The sequence below is a fragment of the Xenopus laevis genome, chromosome 2S (genome assembly GCF_017654675.1).
Source record: "Xenopus laevis strain J_2021 chromosome 2S, Xenopus_laevis_v10.1, whole genome shotgun sequence".
Classification (NCBI taxonomy): domain Eukaryota; kingdom Metazoa; phylum Chordata; class Amphibia; order Anura; family Pipidae; genus Xenopus; species Xenopus laevis.
Window position 1 is genome coordinate 34,511,135 of NC_054374.1, and position 24,079 is coordinate 34,535,213.

At 45.7% G+C, this 24,079-nt stretch overlaps 1 protein-coding gene and 1 long non-coding RNA gene across 2 annotated transcripts; one reads left to right on the plus strand and one right to left on the minus strand.

Moving 5' to 3' along the window:
- Positions 1 to 485: 485 nt before the first annotated feature.
- eif1ax.S (eukaryotic translation initiation factor 1A X-linked S homeolog) lies at positions 486 to 11,042 on the minus strand (the record flags this gene model as incomplete). Its single annotated transcript, NM_001092602.1, is given in 7 exon segments — positions 486 to 1,073; positions 2,102 to 2,193; positions 2,280 to 2,361; positions 4,145 to 4,195; positions 5,847 to 5,950; positions 6,440 to 6,523; positions 10,863 to 11,042. Coding segments are annotated over 7 exon segments (435 nt in total). The 3' UTR covers positions 486 to 1,067.
- An 11,155-nt stretch (positions 11,043 to 22,197) lies between these two features.
- Positions 22,198 to 22,729, plus strand: LOC121400477. Its single transcript, XR_005965761.1, has 2 exons — positions 22,198 to 22,363; positions 22,541 to 22,729. It is a non-coding gene; the product is annotated as an uncharacterized LOC121400477 (long non-coding RNA).
- Positions 22,730 to 24,079: the final 1,350 nt, after the last annotated feature.

A 24,079-nucleotide genomic window follows, 5' to 3' on the forward strand; every position in this document is an offset into this window, starting at 1 on the left:
TTTCCGTATAACTGATCCCATCACCTGTATTACCAAATCATGAGCTCCTGGGTTGATGGCATTATGGATTTGATAAACTGATAATGATAAACTTGATCAAGGGAGGTTAAACCTGTCCCCCCAAATACGGTGTTAACTGTATTCGTAAGATTAAAAGGTGGCTGTAACCGGTTACCATATTAGCATTGCTGCAGCATATTCATGTGTCTTTTACACACTTTATAGCAAAAGAAAAATGATCTACAGCAAATACATATAATTTATACGGGCTGAATAAAATTACTATTATATCTGAAGTCCTTTCATGTAGACATTCCTGCTTATTTAGGTTATATTGAAGTTTGTATGAATCTGGCCTGGCTTACACCATGGAATGCTCTGAATGTGCTCTAAAGAACATGTGACATTTCAGCTAACACAAACCTACTGACAAATTCAATTTGCCAAGGGGTATACAAAGGAGGAAATAAAAAGGCAGTTAAAGGTATTGAGTAAAGATTTATTCAGTTCTTAAACCTCATGTATATATTTCACAATTGAATAGTTCCTTCCCAGAACAATATGAAAACTGAATTATCAGAAGTAAAACCATAATGAAGATGGGGGATGCAATATCTCGAGCATAAGAACTCGTATAAAATGGAGATCATGAATGCAACAGTTTCAGACACAGCAGAATATCATGAACAATGCCTGTGCAGTTGGAAGATCCTGCATCTCCTTAATCTAACAAGTGTCCAATCAAATTAAATCATGATCGAGAGACTTAAAAACAACGGTGAAGTAGTGGATTCCTCAGGTAGAGAAATGAACTCAAAGGCAGCACGTCCCCATCGTTTTATACTGGGCAGAGCACAATAGTGTAGCTCAAGTAAGGAAATTAATTTTACCGCTCAGATTTTCCAGATCAAGCATTTTTGACCTCTGCTCAATGAATATAAATACGTTAAAACTGTGAAAATAAATTTTATTCAGTGGAGAATCTCTTTAGAAGGACTGCACTCAAAATCCCAAACAAAACATAGCGGAACAATCCTTGGAACTTGGAATGGAATAATGGTCTTACGTTAGATCTGCAGGGAACAAGAAAATACAAACACATTAAAAAAGTGTTCACTGTGACAGACACCACCCTGATATACTTCTACTTGCTCAATATTTTACATATCAGTGCATTTTGTTGCATGAAAGAATGCTGGAGCCTGGAGTAGTCCAACATTTGTACTCTAGCCTACTCGAGGCATCAATAGCAGGACAAATTTTAAGCCATTAACCCAAGACACAATTTTACTTTTAGTATCAGAGTAGAGAAAATTTCCTGTTTGAAGTCTGATACTGTACAGAGCACTTTACCAGCTACACCCAAAATGCAGCTCTTTCACATGAACCCCATGTTTAAAGGAGAAAAAAAAAGGCTAAATTTAAATAACTTTTATCAGAAAGGCCTATATAAATACACCAAAGTAATGTTGCTCTGAGTCCTCTGTCAAAAGAAATAGCACATTTCTTTCCTTCTATTGTTTACACATGGGCTTTTGTATCAGACTTCGTGTTTTCAGCTTAAACCTCCTTGCCTTGGGCGTGAGTATGCTCAGTTTGCTCTGCTTCCCCTTTCTCCCCTCCCTGCTGTAATATTAGTGTTAAAATAAAACTTGCAGCACAGCATCTGCAGTTTGGAGCCTGTTTGTTCACAACTCTAAAGATTTCGCATTTGCACCAGCCTCTACCTGGGACAGAGGCCGTGACACGGGCATTCACCGTGACCGAAAGGTACAAAAACCTCTTTTCTAGTAATATGAGCTCAGAGCTATAAGTGAGCAGGGAAAGACTCAGACAGAAAGTGAAGTCACACCAAGCTAATATGGCAGCTGCTATCCTGAACAAAACAGAGTTTTTTACTTAGCTATGATAAAGCATTCTGCAGAATAAATATAGTGTTATAGCTTGCATAGCTAATATACTAGCAATAAAATGCTTTGGTAGCTTTCCTTCTTTAAGACATAAAATTAAGCTCTCTTTATCTATGCTGTAAATTAGCAGTTCAATTGGCAGGGTATCATCTTTTTTTACACTGTGACTTGTTAAAACTCTGAATACTTACATCATCAATATCTTCATCGTCATCTCCAATGTCATCAAACTGAATTTCATCATCATCACCAGGGCCAAAGGTGTCCGTTTCATTAATTTTAGCTATAACGAGCAGAAAAAAAAAAAAAGTTAAAAAGTAGCAATCCTTCAACTTGAATGCACTCAATTAAAAAAAACATTCCATTTACCGTGCTCTGGAAGCTCCCCATAGGCTTTCAGACTTCTGGCTTCATCTGCATTGTATTTTAGAATAACGTCTGCTTTGTTGTCCTAGTATGGAGAAAAAGTCAATTGTTTTTTGAGATTGCATTCACAGACAATGAAGTGGAAACTACAACAGATTTTAAGTATCCAAGATGAATAAAGGACACATTTTAAACCCTACACAATAGCTCTCTAATAACTATTATATAAACTAGGTCTGCAAAGTTATTATACAATGGTATGGAATAAATACACATACCATTAAACATTTTAGTGTAATCTAATAGTTTTATACATTCTCATAAGTGACTATGCTGACAAGAAGTATATCTGTTTCAAATAATCAAAAAACAATAACCCTATACAAAAGACCTAGACAGCCATGTCATAGGGTAAGTTATCTAAACCTACCAACAAACAACGTAGGTTAGCATTTTAGAGAATTCAAAGGGCTTGCGATTATCCATATCCATCTGTCAGCCACAGTATACATTACTGTAACAATTAAGTGTAAAAAATAAAAACTGGATAAATACTAGTGTAATCTAATAGTTTTATACATTCTCATAAGTGACTATGCTGACAAGAAGTATATCTGTTTCAAATAATCAAAAAACAATAACCCTATACAAAAGACCTAGACAGCCATGTCATAGGGTAAGTTATCTAAACCTACCAACAAACAACGTAGGTTAGCATTTTAGAGAATTCAAAGGGCTTGCGATTATCCATATCCATCTGTCAGCCACAGTATACATTACTGTAACAATTAAGTGTAAAAAATAAAAACTGGATAAATACTGTAAATTCACTGTGCAAAATAAAAAATATTTCTAATAGAGTTAGTTAGGCAAAAATGTAATGTATAAAGGCTGGAGTGACTGGATGTCTAACATAACAGAACACTACTTCCTGCTTTTCAGCTCTCTTGGTTTTCACTGATAACTGATAATGAATCAGTGACTTTAAGGGGGGCAACATGGGACATAACCGTTCAGTGAGTTTGCAATTGATCCTCAGTAGTGATGGGCGAATATATTCCCCAGACACAAATTTGCTGTGAATTTCAAAGTTTCACCGAAAGTGACAATTTGCTGACGAAAAATTGGCCGCTTCATAAATAATAAAAAAAAAAAATTGTTGCGCGTCAAAATTATTCAGATGTCCATTGACTTTAATACATTAGGACCAAATATTATGGTTACTGCCTGGTAACCAATTAGTGTAAACGAAGAGAGCTGAAAAGAAGGTAGTGTTCTGCGTATTATGTTAGGCATCCAGTCTCCCCAGCCTTTAAACAAGGGATGCACTGAATCCACTATTTTGGATTCGGCCGAATCCCCAAATCCTTGGTGAAAGATTCAGCCGAATACTGAAACATATCTTAATTTGCATATGCAAATTAGGGGCAGAAAAGTAAAAAGTGGAAACGTGAGCGATTTCCCTACCTGCTTCTATTTTACATATGCAAATTAAGATTCGGATTCGGTTCGGCCAGGCACAAGGATTCGGTCGAATCCTGCTCAAAAAGGGCGAACCCTGGATTCGGTGCATCCCTACTTTATACATTACATTTTTGGCTAACTAATCATATTGAAAATATTTTTTATTTTCCACAGCCTATTTACCCAGTTTCTCTCTTTACTGAACAATTCCTTTTAACTACTTTCATTAAACATTACAAATATAGAAGTACCAGCTTTGGGCACTAATGGCTTTGGCATGAATATAGGACTACCATTTTAAGTTTCTTAATGTGGACCAGATATTTGTCCAAGGTTTTTTTTTTGCATTCAAACTAAACTGTGTGCACCTTTGGGGAAAAAAAATTAAAAGTGAAAACACTTACTTGATAGTCTCGTAAGCCAACCAATATGATGTCTGATGTGTTTATCCAAACCTTAACAAGTGGAAAGACAAAGCGTATATTAGTAATCTGCAACTATTTGAGTCATTGATGCCACTGAAAGTTATTCAGCATTCAGTTCATGGTTTTTAACATTTTATGACTAGAATATGGTTGTCATGGAAATGCAAATACTGCTGGTTACTGGTATTATTTATAAACTCTTATCTATAAAGCATATATAAGATGTTGATTAAAGTGGACCTGTCATCCAGACACAAAAATCTGTATAATAAAAGCCATTTTCAAATTAAACATGAAATCCAATTTCTATTTTTTATTAAAGCATTCATAGCCGTTATAAGCGAATTTAAAAATCTCAACTGTCAATCAAATAGTATCTGCCCCTCCTTTATGCCTTAGAGGCGGGGCAGACAATTACTTTCACTTGCCATTCAGCACTTCCTAGATGTCACTGCTCTCCCCACATTCCCCAGTTCTCTTCACCATTTAATTGTGTAGCCAGGGCATGGGAATGGACATCAGGTCCCCCATTCTGGTGCACAAACAAGATTCTGAGATGATAAAATACTTGCCTTTAATAACAGTGTCCACAAAATGGCTCCTGCCTGTTTGCTATAATTATGAATTCCCAGACTGAAGGAAAATAATGATTCAAATAATTTATATAGTGTAATTAAAGTTAATTTTGCTAGACTTATATGATAAAATAGGATTTTGAATATTTTTTTGGGTGACGGGTCTCCTTTAACAACGCTTCCAACCAAAGGGAAGAAGTGCATGTGAATAGCACAGAAGGTCTTCATGGAGGCTATTCACAAAAGCTCCCTAAAAAAAATTCAAATTGAGGAAACTACAGAGCACTCTACACTTTTCTTTGTGATCCAATGCCGCATCATTCTGTAACAGCTATTCATTGCATTACCAAGACAATACTAGGAACAAAGAAAATAGTGGTCTATTGCCAAGCGATGTGGTTTTGTTGAGAATCAAACTGCAACAAAATCCTACATTAACACTTCCCTATGTAGTCATTCAAATTTAATTCATCTTTCCCAAACATGTTTTTGAAACAAATAAAAAAATTTTTTTAGGACTACATCCTAAAAATGAATATGGCTAGAAATGCCATATGTTTTATACTGAACCAGCTTAAAGGTTCAGCATCTCTATATAGCAATGATCCAGGCCTTTGAAATTGTCACAGGAGCTTCTCATCTTGGATTGTCTGTCACACGCACATGCTCAGTGGGCTCTGAACAGTTGATGAGAAGTTAAGCTTAGGGCAAATCATTAAGTAATAAATGGGATATGCCTGTCATAAGCTGATGCTACTGGGCTGATTATTACATTTTGATGTTAATTGTGCTTGTTTTGGAGCTGCCAGGTACCAATAATCTGATTAACTAATCAGCCTTATATTGTGACATTTCTATTCTATGTGTGCTGTATATTTTGAGTGAGTCCCTAAGCTCAGTAAGTGACGGCAGCACAGAGCATGTGCAGTGAATCAACAGAAAAGAAGATGGGGAGCTACTGGGGCATCTTTGGAGACACAGATCTTTACTGCTGAAGGGCTGTGGTTGCCTTCGGCTGGTATAGAAACCCAATACATAATGGGCAATATTTCTGCCCTACTTCTTTAGTTAAGCTTTAGTTCTTTAAAAATAAAAAGACCACTTACCTTTTTTCGTAGTTTTCCTCTTATGTGACATAACCTTTTCACTCCATCAAAACACATGGCTTCTAGTCTGCCATTTCCCAACATCTTGATTACTTGGGCATATTCTGAAAGAAGGAAAATAAATTTTATTCTTGCATTTCTTTGCCAAAATCCGCCACGTGCGTTTGCGCCAGAGCAGACACATGGATTCCGGATGTGAACAGAAGATTCGGCTAGCGGTCAGGGGCTGATTTCAGCCCTAGACAAAAACTGCTATTTAAAAATGTAAAGGGTAGGGATGCACCAAATCCAGGATTCGGTTCAGGTTTCGGCCTTTAAGCAGAATTAGGATTTGGCCGAATCCTTCTGTCTGGCCGAACCAAATCCGAATTTGCATATGCAAATTAGGGGTGGGGAGGGAAATTCTGTGACTGTCACAAAACAAGGAAGTAAAAATGGTTTCCCTTTCCCACCCCTAATTTGCCTATGCAAATTTCGATTCGGTTCAGTATTCGGCCGAATCCAAAAAAGTGGATTTGCTGCATCCCTAGCAAAGGGTGTTTCTATTAAGGGGGCACGGGGGGGGAGGAGACTGCACATAAAATTCCACTCACCTTGTCCATCTTCTTTGAAGACAAGCTCTCGCTTTTCCGATTCATTCTCATTCTTACCTCGCCTTCTGTTTTTGCCTCCCTTACCTTGAAATAAATAAATAGAAACCCATTCAATCAGTATGTAAAAGTGCAAGTGCTACAGAAATCCCACTGCACTTAGTGTTCCATGTCTGTGCTATAGTTTTATGGTGCCAAACTAAACCCGACAAGAGGCTACTGCTGTCAAACTGGAGGCTCAAGCTCCATGCAGCCATACATCTTATGGTCCTCAGCCTGCCACAAGGTTTGCCACAGAAATGCTAATGAGAATCACTACACAATTGTAAGAATTGTACCATTTTAAATGTATAGCTTCTATGAATAACAAAAGGAAAGTGTTAGGACATCTGTGAAAGTGGGGCACACAGGACAGGTAGCATGTTCCTTCAACTGGCTGAAGTACAAATGAAAAGTACAGTCAGCAGAAGGATAATGTGCCCCCAGCAGACAAAGGGCAATCAATACAGCTACAGGAAGGGATACATTACAACAGATCCACTTTCTTCTGCCTGCATTCAAAATACGGATGGAGCAAAGTGGAGGATCCGCTGTGTGTATACACTAAACTCTCCTTAACCAACATAGCAAGTTAGAATATGCAAAGAGGACTGAAGGCATTGCAGATATTTCCAATGTCAAATATAAAGTAATTAAGCAGTCTAAAATGGGGAAATGTTCCCTGGAGGTTTAAATGAGAACTAAATAAGTAGGTAGAAATATTGTACATGATGTTTTGTGCTTCTGTACCAGCCCAAGGCAGTAAAGATCCATGTCTCCAAAGATGCCCCAGTAGCTCCCCCCGTCTTCTTTTCTGCTGATTCACTGCACATGCTCTGTGCTGCTGTCACTTACTGAGACTAGAGACCCACTCACAATATACAGTACACATAGAATAGAAATGTCACAGTATAAGGCTGGTTAGTAATTAATATAAATAATTACCACATGGCAGCAAAGGAACCAGTGCAATTAGCATCAGAATTTAATAATCAGCCCTGTAGCATCAGCTTATATTATAGTCAAACTTCATTTTCAGCTGGATAATTTGTGACAACCCCTAAGCTTAGCTTCTCAACAGCTGCTCAGAGCCCACTGCGCATGTGAGTGTCGCAGACACTTTCCAAGATGGTGACCCCCTGTGACAAGTTTGAAGTCCTGGATCATTGCTGCTATTGACAAGCTGAAACTTTAGGCGGGAGCAATAAGTTCAATATATAAAATATGGCACATTCATCTCAATTTCCAAAAACGTGAAAAATATATGGCTCAGAGCAGATGACCCGTTATCCAGAATGCTTGGGCCCTGATGTTTTCCAGGTAACGGATCTTTCCATAATTTGGATCTTCAGATCTTAAGTCTACTTGAAAATCATGTAAACTTTAATTAAACCCAATAGACTGGTTTTGCTTCCAATAAGGATTAATTATCTCTCAGTTGGGATCAAGTACAAGCTATTGTTTATTATTACAGAGAAAAGGGAAATTTTTAAAAATGTGGATTATTTCATTATAATGGAGTCTATGGTAGACATAGGACTATTTTCATTCATCCAGGTCATGGTATAACTAATATAGGTAAATCTACAACAACTGGACTGGCTGAGTACTCATTGAAGACGTTTCACTACTCGTCCGAGCAGCTTCTTCAGTTCAACCCACTGAAGAAGAAGCTGCTCAGATGAGTAGTGAAAAGTCTTCAATGAGTACTCAGCCAGTCCAGTTGTTTTAGATTTACCTATACTAGATCTATGGTAGGCAGGCATTACGTAATTTGGAGTGTTCTGGATAACGTGTTTCCGGATAACGGATCCCATACCTGTACAAGGAAGTGGCTAATGCTATTCATTTGATTTTAGTGCGGCATAAAATAAAAAGTGCAGAGGAGCCACATAATTAAGAAAACGGACTATAAATAAGTGCTATAATTTGCTGTTTTTCTGATCCAAGTGGATTGCCATCTTGCACTAAAAGGGGTTCACCTTTAAGTTACATTTTAGTATGATGTACAGAGTGATATTCTGAGACACTTTGCAATTGGTTCATTTTTTACTCTTTGTAGTTTTGAGTTTAGTTTTTTTATTCAGCTGCACTCCAGATTGCAATTTCAGCAGTCTGGTTGCTAAGGTGCCAATTACCCTAGCAACCACACACTGATTTGAATAAGAGACTGGAAAATGAATAGGAGATGCCTGAATAGAAAATGGAGTAATAAAAAATAGCAATAGCAATACATTTATAGCATTAGAGAGCATTTATTTTTAGATGGGTCAGTGACCCCCATTTGAAAGCTGGGAAGAGTCAGAAGAAAAAGGCAAATAATTCAAAAACTATAAATAAGAAAAAATTAAGACAAATTGAAAAGTTGCTTAGAATTGGCCATTCTAAAACATACACAAAGTTAATGGAAAGCTAAACCACTCCTTTAACTCTTTGGCTATACAGTTTTTGCCTCAAAGCAAAGAAACCAAAATATTGCACCTTCTTTGAAGGGATACTATCATGGGAAACCATGTATTTTTCAGTTAATAGTGCTACTCAAGCAGGCTTCTGCACTGAAATCCAATTCTCTGCCTGAAAGCAGTTGCATCCTGAATATCCTGAAGTGCTGGCTCTTTCTGAAAGCACATGACCAGAGATGGCTGCCTACACACCAATATTACAACTAAAAAATTACACTTGTTGGGTTAAGAATGAAATTTTACAAGGTAGAGTGAATTATTTACAGAGTAAACAGTGTAATTTAGAAATAAAAACACAATAAAAATAATGACCGAACCCCCTTAAGGAAGCTCATGCAGTGGTTTGCTCAGCAGGCTCATCATGTGCATATGTGTGAGGTCAAATGCACGTACATTCTACATTAATCATATAAAAATCTGTGGCATTGAGAATAATAGCCACACAATGGAAGCTCCCTCCTCATGCGAACACTCTAGTGCAAGCACTGAGCTTTTATTGTTTTAAAAAACAAACCCACTATTGTTTCCCCTCCCAAAAGCAGTGCAGACTCAAACCCACACCTCCATTGGAGAAACATTTTTTTTTTGGGACAGGTGCGTTTTAAAAAGCCATCTTTTGAGCACCCGAGCCACTGCAGATTCAAAGTCGAAACAGTAGCAGGCGATGCAACAGGGTCAATTTTGCAGCAGAATGTATTAAAGGGGTAGTTCATCTTTAAGTTAACTTTAAGTATGTTATAGAATGGCCAATTCAAGACAACTTTTTAATTGGTCTTCATTATTATTGTTAAAGGTGAATAACCCCTTTAATCTGAACCACGAATTCAACACTGACATGTGACTTATTATATTGTATTATCTTCTAATACACAAAAGCCATGAATATCTTGTAAATGATATCCTTATAAACACTGAGTTCTGATGTCATCAGTTATAAACGGTGCATTCTGATGTCATTTCTATCACATGACTCACTGAAACGTGTGTATTATAATAAATAAAGTACCCCAGTTGCAAAATGAGGATATTAGAAGTTACCTCGGAGTTCCATGACCTGTTTAAAAACACTCGGCCTACGGCCTCGTGTTTTTATATGGTCATGAAACTCCTCGTAACTTATAATATCCTTATACACTATATGTACGCAGTATATGGCGAGTCGGACAGACAAAAAAAAAATGGCAGCCTGTGGAGTGAATCAGCAAAAAACAAGACTGAGATACTAGGAGCCGTTAGGGTAAGGTCACACTGAGATTCGTGGAGATTTAGCCGCCCATTCAGGGAGAGTCAGGGAGACTTATCGCCTCATTTTTGGGGCGACTAATCTCCCTAAACTGCTTCCCCGTCTTCCGATGGCTACAATAAAAAAACGCGCAAGGCATGGCACTCACGATACTTCGTTTTTCGAAGTTTCCTCGTGAGGCGAAGCACCGCGAGTGCCAGCGGCAGGCAATTTTTCAATGTAGCAGGCGGAAGGAGTTCGGGAAGATCAGTCGCCACAAAAATGAGCCGATTAGTTGCTTGGCGACTAAATTTCGCAGAATCTCAGTGTGACCATACCCTTAAAGGGCTGTGGTCCAATTGGGCAAACACAGAATCCCACAATATAAGCTGGAAGGTTTCTAGCAGAATTCCTTGCCAAGGTTTAGATATCCCTTGAGTTCCAAGCTCATTTAGGTTGTTCTAAACACACAGTTCAAGGGAGCGAAAGGCCACAGGGCCAGTCATTAGAAACAGATTGGGCTCTGCTGAAATGAATTCAAATTCAGTCTTCAAACGTGTGTTAATGGATTGCGCCGCCCAGGCCTACTTAGCACTAGCGCTTATCAATAGTAATAGACAGCAGCGCACTGGATGCTTTAATCCACTGCCAAGCCCTGTCGTATCAGCCAGGCCTATTGGCGCCGGTACAGCCTCTCCCCTACCTTTATTCTTTGGCATAGCGCAGTGTGAGAGCGAGCTCCGCCCGTACGAGTTGGATAATTCTGTCGCGTAGGAAGCGTTACTATTCTGATGTCAGCTAGTGCTTCAAGTCGGTAAAGCGGCAGCCAGAGAGAAAACGCAGTCTGTACAGCCGCGTGCGTAGGAAACCGGTGCGTAACACACTGACGCCGGAAGTAACGATGAAACGTCACATAGACGTCACTGCACCTTTAACGCGATGGCTTTTTTTTTCCAATTAACTTTATTGGATGCAGGAAATGGTAGCGGCTAGTTCCCATCCTCGGAAAGGACCTGACGTCACGGTCATGTGATCATACCATGTGACCGCTCCATTGCGCATTATCCATTATTGGGCGGTAGATTCAAATAAGCAGAAGCGCTAATGCATTGTACGGGCAGGCAGCGAACATTTCAAAGGACGTGCAGCTTAATCTCTGGAACTGCCAACTTCTGATGGAAGTTGTTACAGGCTGCAACCTCTACCCTAGGTTTTAGGGCAGTTAACTGGGTTACTGTGCCTCGATTTCTGTGGGCTATAGGGGTGATCGCTGTACCTCTGATTTTTTTGTGGGTGATGGGGGGGGTCACTGCACTGTGCCTCTGATTTTCTGTGGGCTATAGGGGGGATCACTGTGCCTCTGATTTTCTGTGGGCTATAGGGGGGATCACTGTGCCTCTGATTTTCTGTGGGCTATAGGGGGGATCACTGTGCCTCTGATTTTCTGTGGGCTATAGGGGGGATCACTGTGCCTCTGATTTTCTGTGGGCTATAGGGGGGATCACTGTGCCTCTGATTTTCTGTGGGCTATAGGGGGGATCACTGTGCCTCTGATTTTCTGTGGGCTATAGGGGGGATCACTGTGCCTCGGATTTTCTGTGGGCTATAGGGGGGATCGCTGTGCCTCTGATTTTCTGTGGGCGATGGGGGGGGATCGCTGTGCCTCTGATTTTCTGTGGGCTATGGGGGGGATCACTGTGCCTCTGATTTTCTGTGGGCTATGGGGGGGATCACTGTGCCTCTGATTTTCTGTAGGCTATAGGGGGGATCACTGTGCCTCTGATTTTCTGTGGGCTATAGGGGGGATCACTGTGCCTCTGATTTTCTGTGGGCTATAGGGGGGGATCACTGTGCCTCTGATTTTCTGTGGGCTATAGGGGGATCGCTGTGCCTCTGATTTTTTTGTGGGTGATGGGGGGGGGTCACTGCACTGTGCCTCTGATTTTCTGTGGGCTATAGGGGGGATCACTGTGCCTCTGATTTTCTGTGGGCTATAGGGGGATCGCTGTGCCTCTGATTTTCTGTGGGCGATGGGGGGGGATCGCTGTGCCTCTGATTTTCTGTGGGCTATGGGGGGGATCACTGTGCCTCTGATTTTTTGTGGGCTATGGGGGGGATCACTGTGCCTCTGATTTTCTGTGGGCTATAGGGGGGATCACTGTGCCTCTGATTTTCTGTGGGCTATAGGGGGGATCACTGTGCCTCTGATTTTCTGTGGGCTATAGGGGGGATCACTGTGCCTCTGATTTTCTGTGGGCTATAGGGGGGATCACTGTGCCTCTGATTTTCTGTGGGCTATAGGGGGGATCACTGTGCCTCTGATTTTCTGTGGGCTATAGGGGGGATCACTGTGCCTCTGATTTTCTGTGGGCTATAGGGGGGATCGCTGTGCCTCTGATTTTCTGTGGGCGATGGGGGGGGATCGCTGTGCCTCTGATTTTCTGTGGGCTATGGGGGGGATCACTGTGCCTCTGATTTTCTGTGGGCTATGGGGGGGATCACTGTGCCTCTGATTTTCTGTGGGCTATAGGGGGGATCACTGTGCCTCTGATTTTCTGTGGGCTATAGGGGGGGATCACTGTGCCTCTGATTTTCTGTGGGCTATAGGGGGGATCGCTGTGCCTCTGATTTTCTCTGGGCTATAGGGGGGGGATCGCTGTGCCTCTGATTTTCTGTGGGCTATAGGGGGGATCACTGTGCCTCTGATTTTCTGTGGGCGATGGGGGAGGGGATTACTGTGCCTCTGATTTTCTGTGGGCTATAGGGGGGATCACTGTGCCTCTGATTTTCTGTGGGCTATAGGGGGGATCACTGTGCCTCTGATTTTCTGTGGGCGATGGGGGAGGGGATTGCTGTGCCTCTGATTTTCTGTGGGCTATAGGGGGAATCGCTGTGCCTCTGATTTTCTGTGGGCTATAGGGGGGATCACTGTGCCTCTGATTTTCTGTGGGCTATAGGGGGGATCACTGTGCCTCTGATTTTCTGTGGGCTATAGGGGGGATCACTGTGCCTCTGATTTTCTGTGGGCTATAGGGGGGATCGCTGTGCCTCTGATTTTCTGTGGGCGATGGGGGGGGATCGCTGTGCCTCTGATTTTCTGTGGGCTATGGGGGGGATCACTGTGCTCTGATTTTCTGTGGGCTATGGGGGGGATCACTGTGCCTCTGATTTTCTGTGGGCTATGGGGGGGATCACTGTGCCTCTGATTTTCTGTGGGCTATAGGGGGGATCACTGTGCCTCTGATTTTCTGTGGGCTATAGGGGGGATCACTGTGCCTCTGATTTTCTGTGGGCTATAGGGGGGATCGCTGTGCCTCTGATTTTCTCTGGGCTATAGGGGGGGGGGATCGCTGTGCCTCTGATTTTCTGTGGGCTATAGGGGGGATCACTGTGCCTCTGATTTTTCTGTGGGCGATGGGGGAGGGGATTACTGTGCCTCTGATTTTCTGTGGGCTATAGGGGGGATCACTGTGCCTCTGATTTTCTGTGGGCTATAGGGGGGATCACTGTGCCTCTGATTTTCTGTGGGCGATGGGGGAGGGGATTGCTGTGCCTCTGATTTTCTATGGGCTATGGGGGGGATCACTGTGCCTCTGATTTTCTGTGGGCTATAGGGGGGATCGCTGTGCCTCTGATTTTCTGTGGGCTATAGGGGGGATCACTGTGCCTCTGATTTTCTGTGGGCAATGGGGATCACTGTGCCTCTGATTTTCTGTGGGCGATGGGGGAGGGGATTGCTGTGCCTCTGATTTTCTGTGGGCTATAGGGGGGATCACTGTGCCTCTGATTTTCTGTGGGCTATAGGGGGGATCGCTGTGCCTCTGATTTTCTGTGGGCGATGGGGGGGGATCGCTGTGCCTCTGATTTTCTGTGGGCTATGGGGGGGATCACTGTGCCTCTGATTTTCTGTGGGCTATGGGGGGGATCACTGTGCCTCTGATTTTCTGTGGGCTATAGGGGGGATCACTGTGCCTCTGATTTTCTGTGGGCGATGGGGGAGGGGATTGCTGTGCCTCTGATTTTCTGTGGGCTATAGGGGGATCGCTGTGCCTCTGATTTTCTGTGGGCTATAGGGGGGATCGCTGTGCCTCTGATTTTCTCTGGGCTATAGGGGGGGATCGCTGTGCCTCTGATTTTCTGTGGGCTATAGGGGGGGATCGCTGTGCCTCTGATTTTCTGTGGGCTATAGGGGGGGATCGCTGTACCTCTGATTTTTTTGTGGGTGATGGGGGGGGGTCACTGCACTGTGCCTCTGATTTTCTGTGGGCTATAGGGGGGATCACTGTGCCTCTGATTTTCTGTGGGCTATAGGGGGGATCACTGTGCCTCTGATTTTCTGTGGGCTATAGGGGGGATCACTGTGCCTCTGATTTTCTGTGGGCGATGGGGGATCACTGTGCCTCTGATTTTCTGTGGGCGATGGGGAGGGGATTGCTGTGCCTCTGATTTTCTGTGGGCTATAGGGGGGATCACTGTGCCTCTGATTTTCTGTGGGCTATAGGGGGGATCGCTGTGCCTCTGATTTTCTGTGGGCGATGGGGGGGGATCGCTGTGCCTCTGATTTTCTGTGGGCTATGGGGGGGATCACTGTGCCTCTGATTTTCTGTGGGCTATGGGGGGGATCACTGTGCCTCTGATTTTCTGTGGGCTATAGGGGGGATCACTGTGCCTCTGATTTTCTGTGGGCTATAGGGGGGATCGCTGTGCCTCTGATTTTCTCTGGGCTATAGGGGGGGGGATCGCTGTGCCTCTGATTTTCTGTGGGCTATAGGGGGGATCACTGTGCCTCTGATTTTCTGTGGGCTATAGGGGGGATCGCTGTACCTCTGATTTTTTTGTGGGTGATGGGGGGGGTCACTGCACTGTGCCTCTGATTTTCTGTGGGCTATAGGGGGGATCACTGTGCCTCTGATTTTCTGTGGGCTATAGGGGGGATCACTGTGCCTCTGATTTTCTGTGGGCGATGGGGGATCACTGTGCCTCTGATTTTCTGTGGGCGATGGGGGAGGGGATTGCTGTGCCTCTGATTTTCTGTGGGCTATAGGGGGGATCACTGTGCCTCTGATTTTCTGTGGGCTATAGGGGGGATCGCTGTGCCTCTGATTTTCTGTGGGCGATGGGGGGGGATCGCTGTGCCTCTGATTTTCTGTGGGCTATGGGGGGGATCACTGTGCCTCTGATTTTCTGTGGGCTATGGGGGGGATCACTGTGCCTCTGATTTTCTGTGGGCTATAGGGGGGATCACTGTGCCTCTGATTTTCTGTGGGCTATAGGGGGGATCACTGTGCCTCTGATTTTCTGTGGGCTATAGGGGGGATCGCTGTACCTCTGATTTTCTGTGGGCGATGGGGGGGGATCGCTGTGCCTCTGATTTTCTGTGGGCTATGGGGGGGATCACTGTGTCTCTGATTTTCTGTGGGCTATAGGGGGGATCACTGTGCCTCTGATTTTCTGTGGGCTATAGGGGGGATCACTGTGCCTCTGATCTTCTGTGGGCTATAGGGGGGATCACTGTGCCTCTGATTTTCTATGGGGGAGGGGATTGCTGTGCCTCTGATTTTCTGTGGGCTATAGGGGGGATCGCTGTGCCTCTGATTTTCTGTGGGCGATGGGGGAGGGGATTGCTGTGCCTCTGATTTTCTATGGGCTATGGGGGGGGATCACTGTGCCTCTGATTTTCTGTGGGCTATAGGGGGGATCGCTGTGCCTCTGATTTTCTGTGGGCTATAGGGGGGATCACTGTGCCTCTGATTTTCTGTGGGCTATAGGGGGGATCACTGTGCCTCTGATTTTCTGTGGGCAATGGGGGATCACTGTGCCTCTGATTTTCTGTGGGCGATGGGGGAGGGGATTGCTGTGCCTCTGATTTTCTGTGGGCTATAGGGGGGATCACTGTGCCTCTGATTTTCTGTGGGCTATAGGGGGATCGCTGTGCCTCTGATTTTCTGTGGGCGATGGGGGGGGATCGCTGTGCCTCTGATTTTCTGTGGGCTATGGGGGGATCACTGTGCCTCTGATCTTCTGTGGGCTATAGGGGGGATCACTGTGCCTCTGATTTTCTGTGGGCGATGGGGGAGGGGATTGCTGTGCCTCTGATTTTCTGTGGGCTATAGGGGGGATCGCTGTGCCTCTGATTTTCTGTGGGCTATAGGGGGGATCGCTGTGGCCTCTGATTTTCTGTGGGCGATGGGGGGGGATCGCTGTGCCTCTGATTTTCTGTGGGCTAATGGGGGGGATCACTGTGCCTCTGATTTTCTGTGGGCTATGGGGGGGATCACTGTGCCTCTGATTTTCTGTTGGGCTATAGGGGGGATCACTGTGCCTCTGATTTTCTGTGGGCTATAGGGGGGGATCACTGTGCCTCTGATCTTCTGTGGGCTATAGGGGGGATCACTGTGCCTCTGATTTTCTATGGGCGATGGGGGAGGGGATTGCTGTGCCTCTGATTTTCTGTGGGCTATAGGGGGGATCGCTGTGCCTCTGATTTTCTGTGGGCTATAGGGGGGATCGCTGTGCCTCTGATTTTCTCTGGGCTATAGGGGGGGATCGCTGTGCCTCTGATTTTCTGGTGGGCTATAGGGGGGATCACTGTGCCTCTGATTTTCTGTGGGCTATAGGGGGGATCACTGTGCCTCTGATTTTCTGTGGGCGATGGGGATCACTGTGCCTCTGATTTTCTGTGGGCGATGGGGGAGGGGATTGCTGTGCCTCTGATTTTCTGTGGGCTATAGGGGGGATCACTGTGCCTCTGATTTTCTGTGGGCTATAGGGGGGATCGCTGTGCCTCTGATTTTCTGTGGGCGATGGGGGGGGATCGCTGTGCCTCTGATTTTCTGTGGGCTAATGGGGGGGGATCACTGTGCCTCTGATTTTCTGTGGGCTATGGGGGGGATCACTGTGCCTCTGATTTTCTGTGGGCTATAGGGGGGATCACTGTGCTCTGATTTTCTGTGGGCTATAGGGGGGATCGCTGTACCTCTGATTTTTTTGTGGCTGATGGGGGGGGGTCACTGCACTGTGCCTCTGATTTTCTGTGGGCTATAGGGGGGATCACTGTGCCTCTGATTTTCTGTGGGCTATAGGGGGGATCACTGTGCCTCTGATTTTCTTCTGGCTATAGGGGGGATAGCTGTGCCTCTGATTTTCTCTGGGCTATAGGGGGGGGGATCGCTGTGCCTCTGATTTTCTCTGGGCTATAGGGGGGATCACTGTGCCTCTGATTTTCTGTGGGCGATGGGGGAGGGGATTACTGTGCCTCTGATTTTCTGTGGGCTATAGGGGGGATCACTGTGCCTCTGATTTTCTGTGGGCTATAGGGGGGATCACTTTGCCTCTAATTTTCTGTGGGCGATGGGGGAGGGGATTGCTGTGCCTCTGATTTTCTGTGGGCTATAGGGGGGATCACTGTGCCTCTGATTTTCTGTGGGCGATGGGGGGATCACTGTGCCTCTGATTTTCTGTGGGCTATAGAGGGGATCACTGTGCCTCTGATTTTCTGTGGGCTATAGGGGGGATCACTGTGCCTCTGATTTTCTGTGGGCTATGGGGGGGATCACTGTGCCTCTGATCTTCTGTGGGCTATAGGGGGGATCACTGTGCCTCTGATTTTCTATGGGGGAGGGGATTGCTGTGCCTCTGATTTTTCTGTGGGCTATAGGGGGGATCGCTGTGCCTCTGATTTTCTGTGGGCTATAGGGGGGATCACTGTGCCTCTGATTTTCTGTGGGCTATATGGGGGATCACTGTGCCTCTGATTTTCTGTGGGCTATAGGGGGATCGCTGTGCCTCTGATTTTCTGTGGGCGATGGGGGGGGATCGCTGTGCCTCTGATTTTCTGTGGGCTATGGGGGGGATCACTGTGGCCTCTGATTTTCTGTGGGCTATGGGGGGGATCACTGTTCCTCTGATTTTCTGTGGGCTATGGGGGGGATCACTGTGCCTCTGATTTTCTGTGGGCTATAGGGGGGATCACTGTGCCTCTTGATTTTCTGTGGGCTATAGGGGGGATCACTGTGCCTCTGATTTTCTGTGGGCTATAGGGGGGATCACTGTGCCTCTGATTTTCTGTGGGCTATAGGGGGGATCGCTGTGCCTCTGATTTTTCTCTGGGCTATGGGGGGGGATCGCTGTGCCTCTGATTTTCTGTGGGCTATAGGGGGGATCACTGTGCCTCTGATTTTCTGTGGGCGATGGGGGAGGGGATTACTGTGGCCTCTGATTTTCTGTGGGCTATAGGGGGGATCACTGTGCCTCTGATTTTCTGTGGGCTATAGGGGGAATCACTGTGCCTCTGATTTTCTGTGGGGCGATGGGGGAGGGGATTGCTGTGCCTCTGATTTTCTATGGGCTATGGGGGGGATCACTGTGCCTCTGATTTTCTGTGGGCTATAGGGGGGATCGCTGTGCCTCTGATTTTCCTGTGGGCTATAGGGGGGATCACTGTGCCTCTGATTTTCTGTGGGCTATAGGGGGGATCACTGTGCCTCTGATTTTCTGTGGGCTATAGGGGGGATCACTGTGCCTCTGATTTTCTGTGGGCAATGGGGGATCACTGTGCCTCTGATTTTCTGTGGGCGATGGGGGAGGGGATTGCTGTGCCCTCTGATTTTCTGTGGGCTATAGGGGGGATCACTGTGCCTCTGATTTTCTGTGGGCTATAGGGGGGATCGCTGTGCCTCTGATTTTCTGTGGGCGATGGGGGGGGAATTCGCTGTGCCTCTGATTTTCTGTGGGCTATGGGGGGGATCACTGTGCCTCTGATTTTCTGTGGGCTATGGGGGGGATCACTGTGCCTCTGATTTTCTGTGGGCTATAGGGGGGATCACTGTGCCTCTGATTTTCTGTGGGCTATAGGGGGGATCACTGTGCTCTGATCTTCTGTGGGCTATAGGGGGGATCACTGTGCCTCTGATTTTCTGTGGGCGATGGGGGAGGGGATTGCTGTGCCTCTGATTTTCTGTGGGCTATAGGGGGGATCGCTGTGCCTCTGATTTTCTGTGGGCTATAGGGGGGATCGCTGTGCCTCTGATTTTCTCTGGGCTATAGGGGGGGGATCGCTGTGCCTCTGATTTTCTGTGGCTATAGGGGGGATCACTGTGCCTCTGATTTTCTGTGGGCTATAGGGGGGATCGCTGTACCTCTGATTTTTTTTGTGGGTGATGGGGGGGTCACTGCTGTGCCTCTGATTTCTGTGGGCTATAGGGGGATCACTGTGCCTCTGATTTCTGGCTATAGGGGGGGATCACTGTGCCTCTGATTTTCTGTGGGCTATAGGGGGGATCATGTGCCTCTGATTTTCTGTGGGCTATAGGGGGGATCACTGTGCCTCTGATTTTCTGTGGGCGATGGGGATCACTGTGCCTCTGATTTTCTGTGGGCGATGGGGGAGGGGATTGCTGTGCCTCTGATTTTCTGTGGGCTATAGGGGGGATCACTGTGCCTCTGATTTTCTGTGGGCTATAGGGGGGATCGCTGTGCCTCTGATTTTCTGTGGGCGATGGGGGGGGATCGCTGTGCCTCTGATTTTCTGTGGGCTATGGGGGGGATCACTGTGCCTCTGATTTTCTGTGGGCTATGGGGGGGGGATCACTGTGCCTCTGATTTTCTGTGGGCTATAGGGGGGATCACTGTGCCTCTGATTTTTCTGGGGCTATAGGGGATCACTGTGCCTCTGTTTTTCTGTGGGCTATAGGGGGGATCGCTGTACCTCTGATTTTTTTGTGGGTGATGGGGGGGGGCTGCACATGGGGGGATCACTGTGCCTCTGATTTTCTGTGGGCTATAGGGGGGATCACTGTGCCTCTGATTTTCTGTGGGCTATAGGGGGATCACTGTGCCTCTGATTTTTCTGTGGGCGATGGGGGGATCACTGTGCCTCTGATTTTCTGTGGGCGATGGGGAGGGGATTGCTGTGCCTCTGATTTTCTGTGGCTATAGGGGGGATCACTGTGCCTCTGATTTTCTGTGGGCTATAGGGGGGATCGCTGTGCCTCTGATTTTCTGTGGGCGATGGGGGGGATCGCTGTGCCTCTGATTTTCTGTGGGCTATGGGGGGGATCACTGTGCCTCTGATTTTCTGTGGGCTATAGGGGGGATCACTGTGCCTCTGATTTTCTGTGGGCGATGGGGGGCCTCTGATTTCTGTGGGCGATGGGGGAGGGGATTGAGTGCCTCTGATTTTCTGTGGGCTATAGGGGGGATCGCTGTGCCTCTGATTTTCTGTGGGCGATGGGGGGGGGGTCGCTGTGCCTCTGATTTTCTGTGGGCTATGGGGGGATCGCTGTGCCTCTGATTTTCTGTGGGCTATGGGGGGATCTGTGCCTCTGATTTTCTGTGGGCTATAGGGGGGGATCACTGTGCCTCTGATTTTCTGTGGGCTATGGGGGGGGGATCACTGTGCCTCTGATTTTCTGTGGGGATGGGGGGGATCGCTGTGCCTCTGATTTTCTCTGGGCTATAGGGGGGGGTGCCTCTGATTTTCTGGTGGCTATAGGGGGATCACTGTGCCTCTGATTTTCTGTGGGCGATGGGGGAGGGGGATTACTGTGCCTCTGATTTTCTGTGGGCTATAGGGGGATCACTGTGCCTCTGATTTTCTGTGGGCGATGGGGGAGGGGATTGCTGTGCCTCTGATTTTCTATGGGCTATGGGGGGATCACTGTGCCTCTGATTTTCTGTGGGCTATAGGGGGGATCGCTGTGCCTCTGATTTTCTGTGGGCTATAGGGGGGGATCACTGTGCCTCTGATTTTCTTGGGCTATGGGGATCACTGCCTCTGATTTTCTGTGGGCGGGGGGGATCACTGTGCCTCTGATTTTCTGTTGGCGATGGGGGGGGATTGCTGTGCCTCTGATTTTCTGTGGGCTATAGGGGGGATCACTGTGCCTCTGATTTTCTGTGGGCTATAGGGGGGATCGCTGTGCCTCTGATTTTCTGTGGGCGATGGGGGGGGATCGCTGTGCCTCTGATTTTCTGTGGGCTATGGGGGGGATCACTGTGCCTCTGATTTTCTGTGGGCTATAGGGGGGATCACTGTGCCTCTGATCTTCTGTGGGCTATAGGGGGATCACTGTGCCTCTGATTTTCTGTGGGCGATGGGGGAGGGGATTGCTGTGCCTCTGATTTTCTGTGGGCTATAGGGGGATCGCTGTGCCTCTGATTTTCTCTGGGCTATAGGGGGGGATCGCTGTGCTCTTATTTTCTGTGGGCTATAGGGGGGATCACTGTGCCTCTGATTTTCTGTGGGCTGGGGGAGGGGATTACTGTGCCTCTGATTTTCTGTGGGCTATAGGGGGGATCACTGTGCCTCTGATTTTCTGTGGGCTATAGGGGGGATCACTGTGCTCTGATTTTCTGTGGGTATGGGGGGGATCACTGTGCCTCCTGATTTTCTGTGGGCTTTGGGGGGGATCGCTGTGTTTCGATTTCTGTGGGCGATGGGGAGATCATTGTGCCTCTGATTTTCTGTGGTGTTGGGGATCACTGTGCCTCTGAAATTCTTTGGGGTAAAGGGGGGGGGCTGTGCCTCTGAATCAGTGGCATGAGTGGGGTGTCACTGTGCCTCTTCTGTGGTTGAGGGTGTGTTATTGTGGCCTTTAGCGGGGGGAAGGGGAGTCACTGTATATTTGAAAGTCGATGGGGTGGGAGTAGGGTTGCCAAGCTGGCCTGTATTTCCTGGCCTGGCTGGTAAAAATGTTGCATGATTGCAATGTTAAGTATAGGGAAAAACCATAAAACATAGGAAGGCCGGTAATTTTTTTTTTTCTAGAAAAGGTGGCAACCTAGGTGGGAGGTCACTGTGCCAGTCTTGGATATCAGAAATCCCTCATCCTCCTGTAGTGGGATATGGCTTCTTATCCCTTTTTATTATAACTTAAAGGAGAATTCAACCCCCCTTGATGTTAACTGCCCTTCTGCCCCCCCCCCACACACAGTCTTACCTCTGAATCCTTCTCCCTCCAGAAATAGCGACTGGAAAAGCAGTGTGAGTGTAGCGGAGCTTCCAGCCACCATCTTGTTTTCTTCTTTCTCCTCCTCAGCACATCCCGTCTCTTTTCGGCGCATGCGTATTTTTCAAACCCAGAAATTCACTACAACTGCGCATGTACCAAAAATCCACTCGATTCATGAGATTTAGAAGATGGTGGCTGGGAGCACTCACTCTGCTTTTCCGGTCGCTATTTCTTGAGCGAGAAGGATTCAGGGGTAAGACTGTGCAGGGGGAAGCAGGGAGGGGTACAAACTGAGTGGGGTCAGATGTGGACTTATCTCCTCCTTTAATTCACAGAACTATTTAATTTTAGTAATTGTTTAATGACATCAGTTTTTTCAATTTATTTAGATAAGAATGTGTTCATTTATTTTTTTTTCTTTATTTTACAGCTGCTGTTGGATTCCTCACATCCTGACTCCTTTTGTCGCCATCATTTTGTGCAGTTTTCTATTGTTTTGCCAGGAATGGAAGTGGTACTCTAAAGAAAATCTTTGGTTTTATTTATTGTGTCTTAGATTTGTTGTATGATCCTGCTTCATGTTTTCATTTATGTTTTAATAAAATTATAAATAAAATTACTTTTTTGTTTGATGTACAGTTTCTTTGGCCACTTTTTAGAATCGAATAGGTAAATTTATCTACTTGGCTAGAAATAGACTATGCACGTTACATTTGTCAGAGTCAGCCTTAGTTGATTGCATTGTAAGTCCTGGCTAAAGACTTTCAGGGTATTTGGGAGCTGTAGTTCAGTAATATGTGTGCAATTCATTTTGCACAAACAGAGAAAATGTATTTTCACCACACTTTTGTTTTAATCAGTTAAAATAAAGTAGAACTCTTGTTTAAGCTTTAGTTTTTGAGAACACCAAGAAATGTATCATTCATGTATCCACTATGTCTTTATTGGCTGCTTTCATTTATTCTTGTAGAAATATAATTGAAACCTCCAGTGCCACTGGTTATTTCTTCAATTTGCAACTAACTACTCCAGTTGCTACAGGTGTTTTTCACAATTTTTTGGCCATAGGAGGATGCCATTAAACTCAATGTCAGATTTGATTATTTCTCGACTAGTACCATTCTGCCACGTTTGAAAGTCTAGGTCAGTGATCCCAACCAGTGGCTCATGAGCAAAAAGTTGCACCGTGTTGATGTTGCTCCCAGTGGCCTCAAATCAGGTGCTTCTTTTTAAATTCTATTCTTGGAGGCAAGTTTTGGTTGCAGATAAAACAGGTGCACTGCCAAACAGCCTCAAGATAGGTTGACAATCCACATAGGGGCTACCAAATGGCCAATCAACGGTGCTTATTTGGCACCCAAGAACATTTTTCATGCTAGTGTTGGTCCCCAATTACTTTTACTTCTGAATGTTGCTCACAGGTTCCCTGCTCTAGGCAATGACCTGCACTGCTTCTCCACAGCTCTTGGAACCCTGCCTCCATGCAGTGTATATATTCCTGCAGACAACTTCTAAAAAATGCCCCTGTACACCACTGACTGATCGCAATGTTATTTGACTGAAATCATGTGTTTTTAAAGTGATGTTTTCCCGACCACTTTGTACATCAGCACTTTATATTATATAACATTAAAAGTGTGGCAAGACAAATGTGCGTTGACCAATGTTTTCAACAAAAGGCTAATGGTTCCAGATTTGTAGAAAGATGCATGTTCTTCCAATCTGCTCTTTCCTGTATTTCAGGGACAGGTATGGTAGTTGCCTATGTGCAGATACGCAGCCCTTATTTCACATCTGCTCTGTGTGTCTGCACACAGGACAATTCTGTACCTGTCCATAAAAATATAGGAAGGAGCGAATTGGAACCATATTTATCTTTCTATACCTGTGGAGAAAAGCAGATGTAGGGCCCCGTGTGCCATTATTATGTCTATTCCATGGTAGCTATTTTTTTTACTGGTGTAGTTAC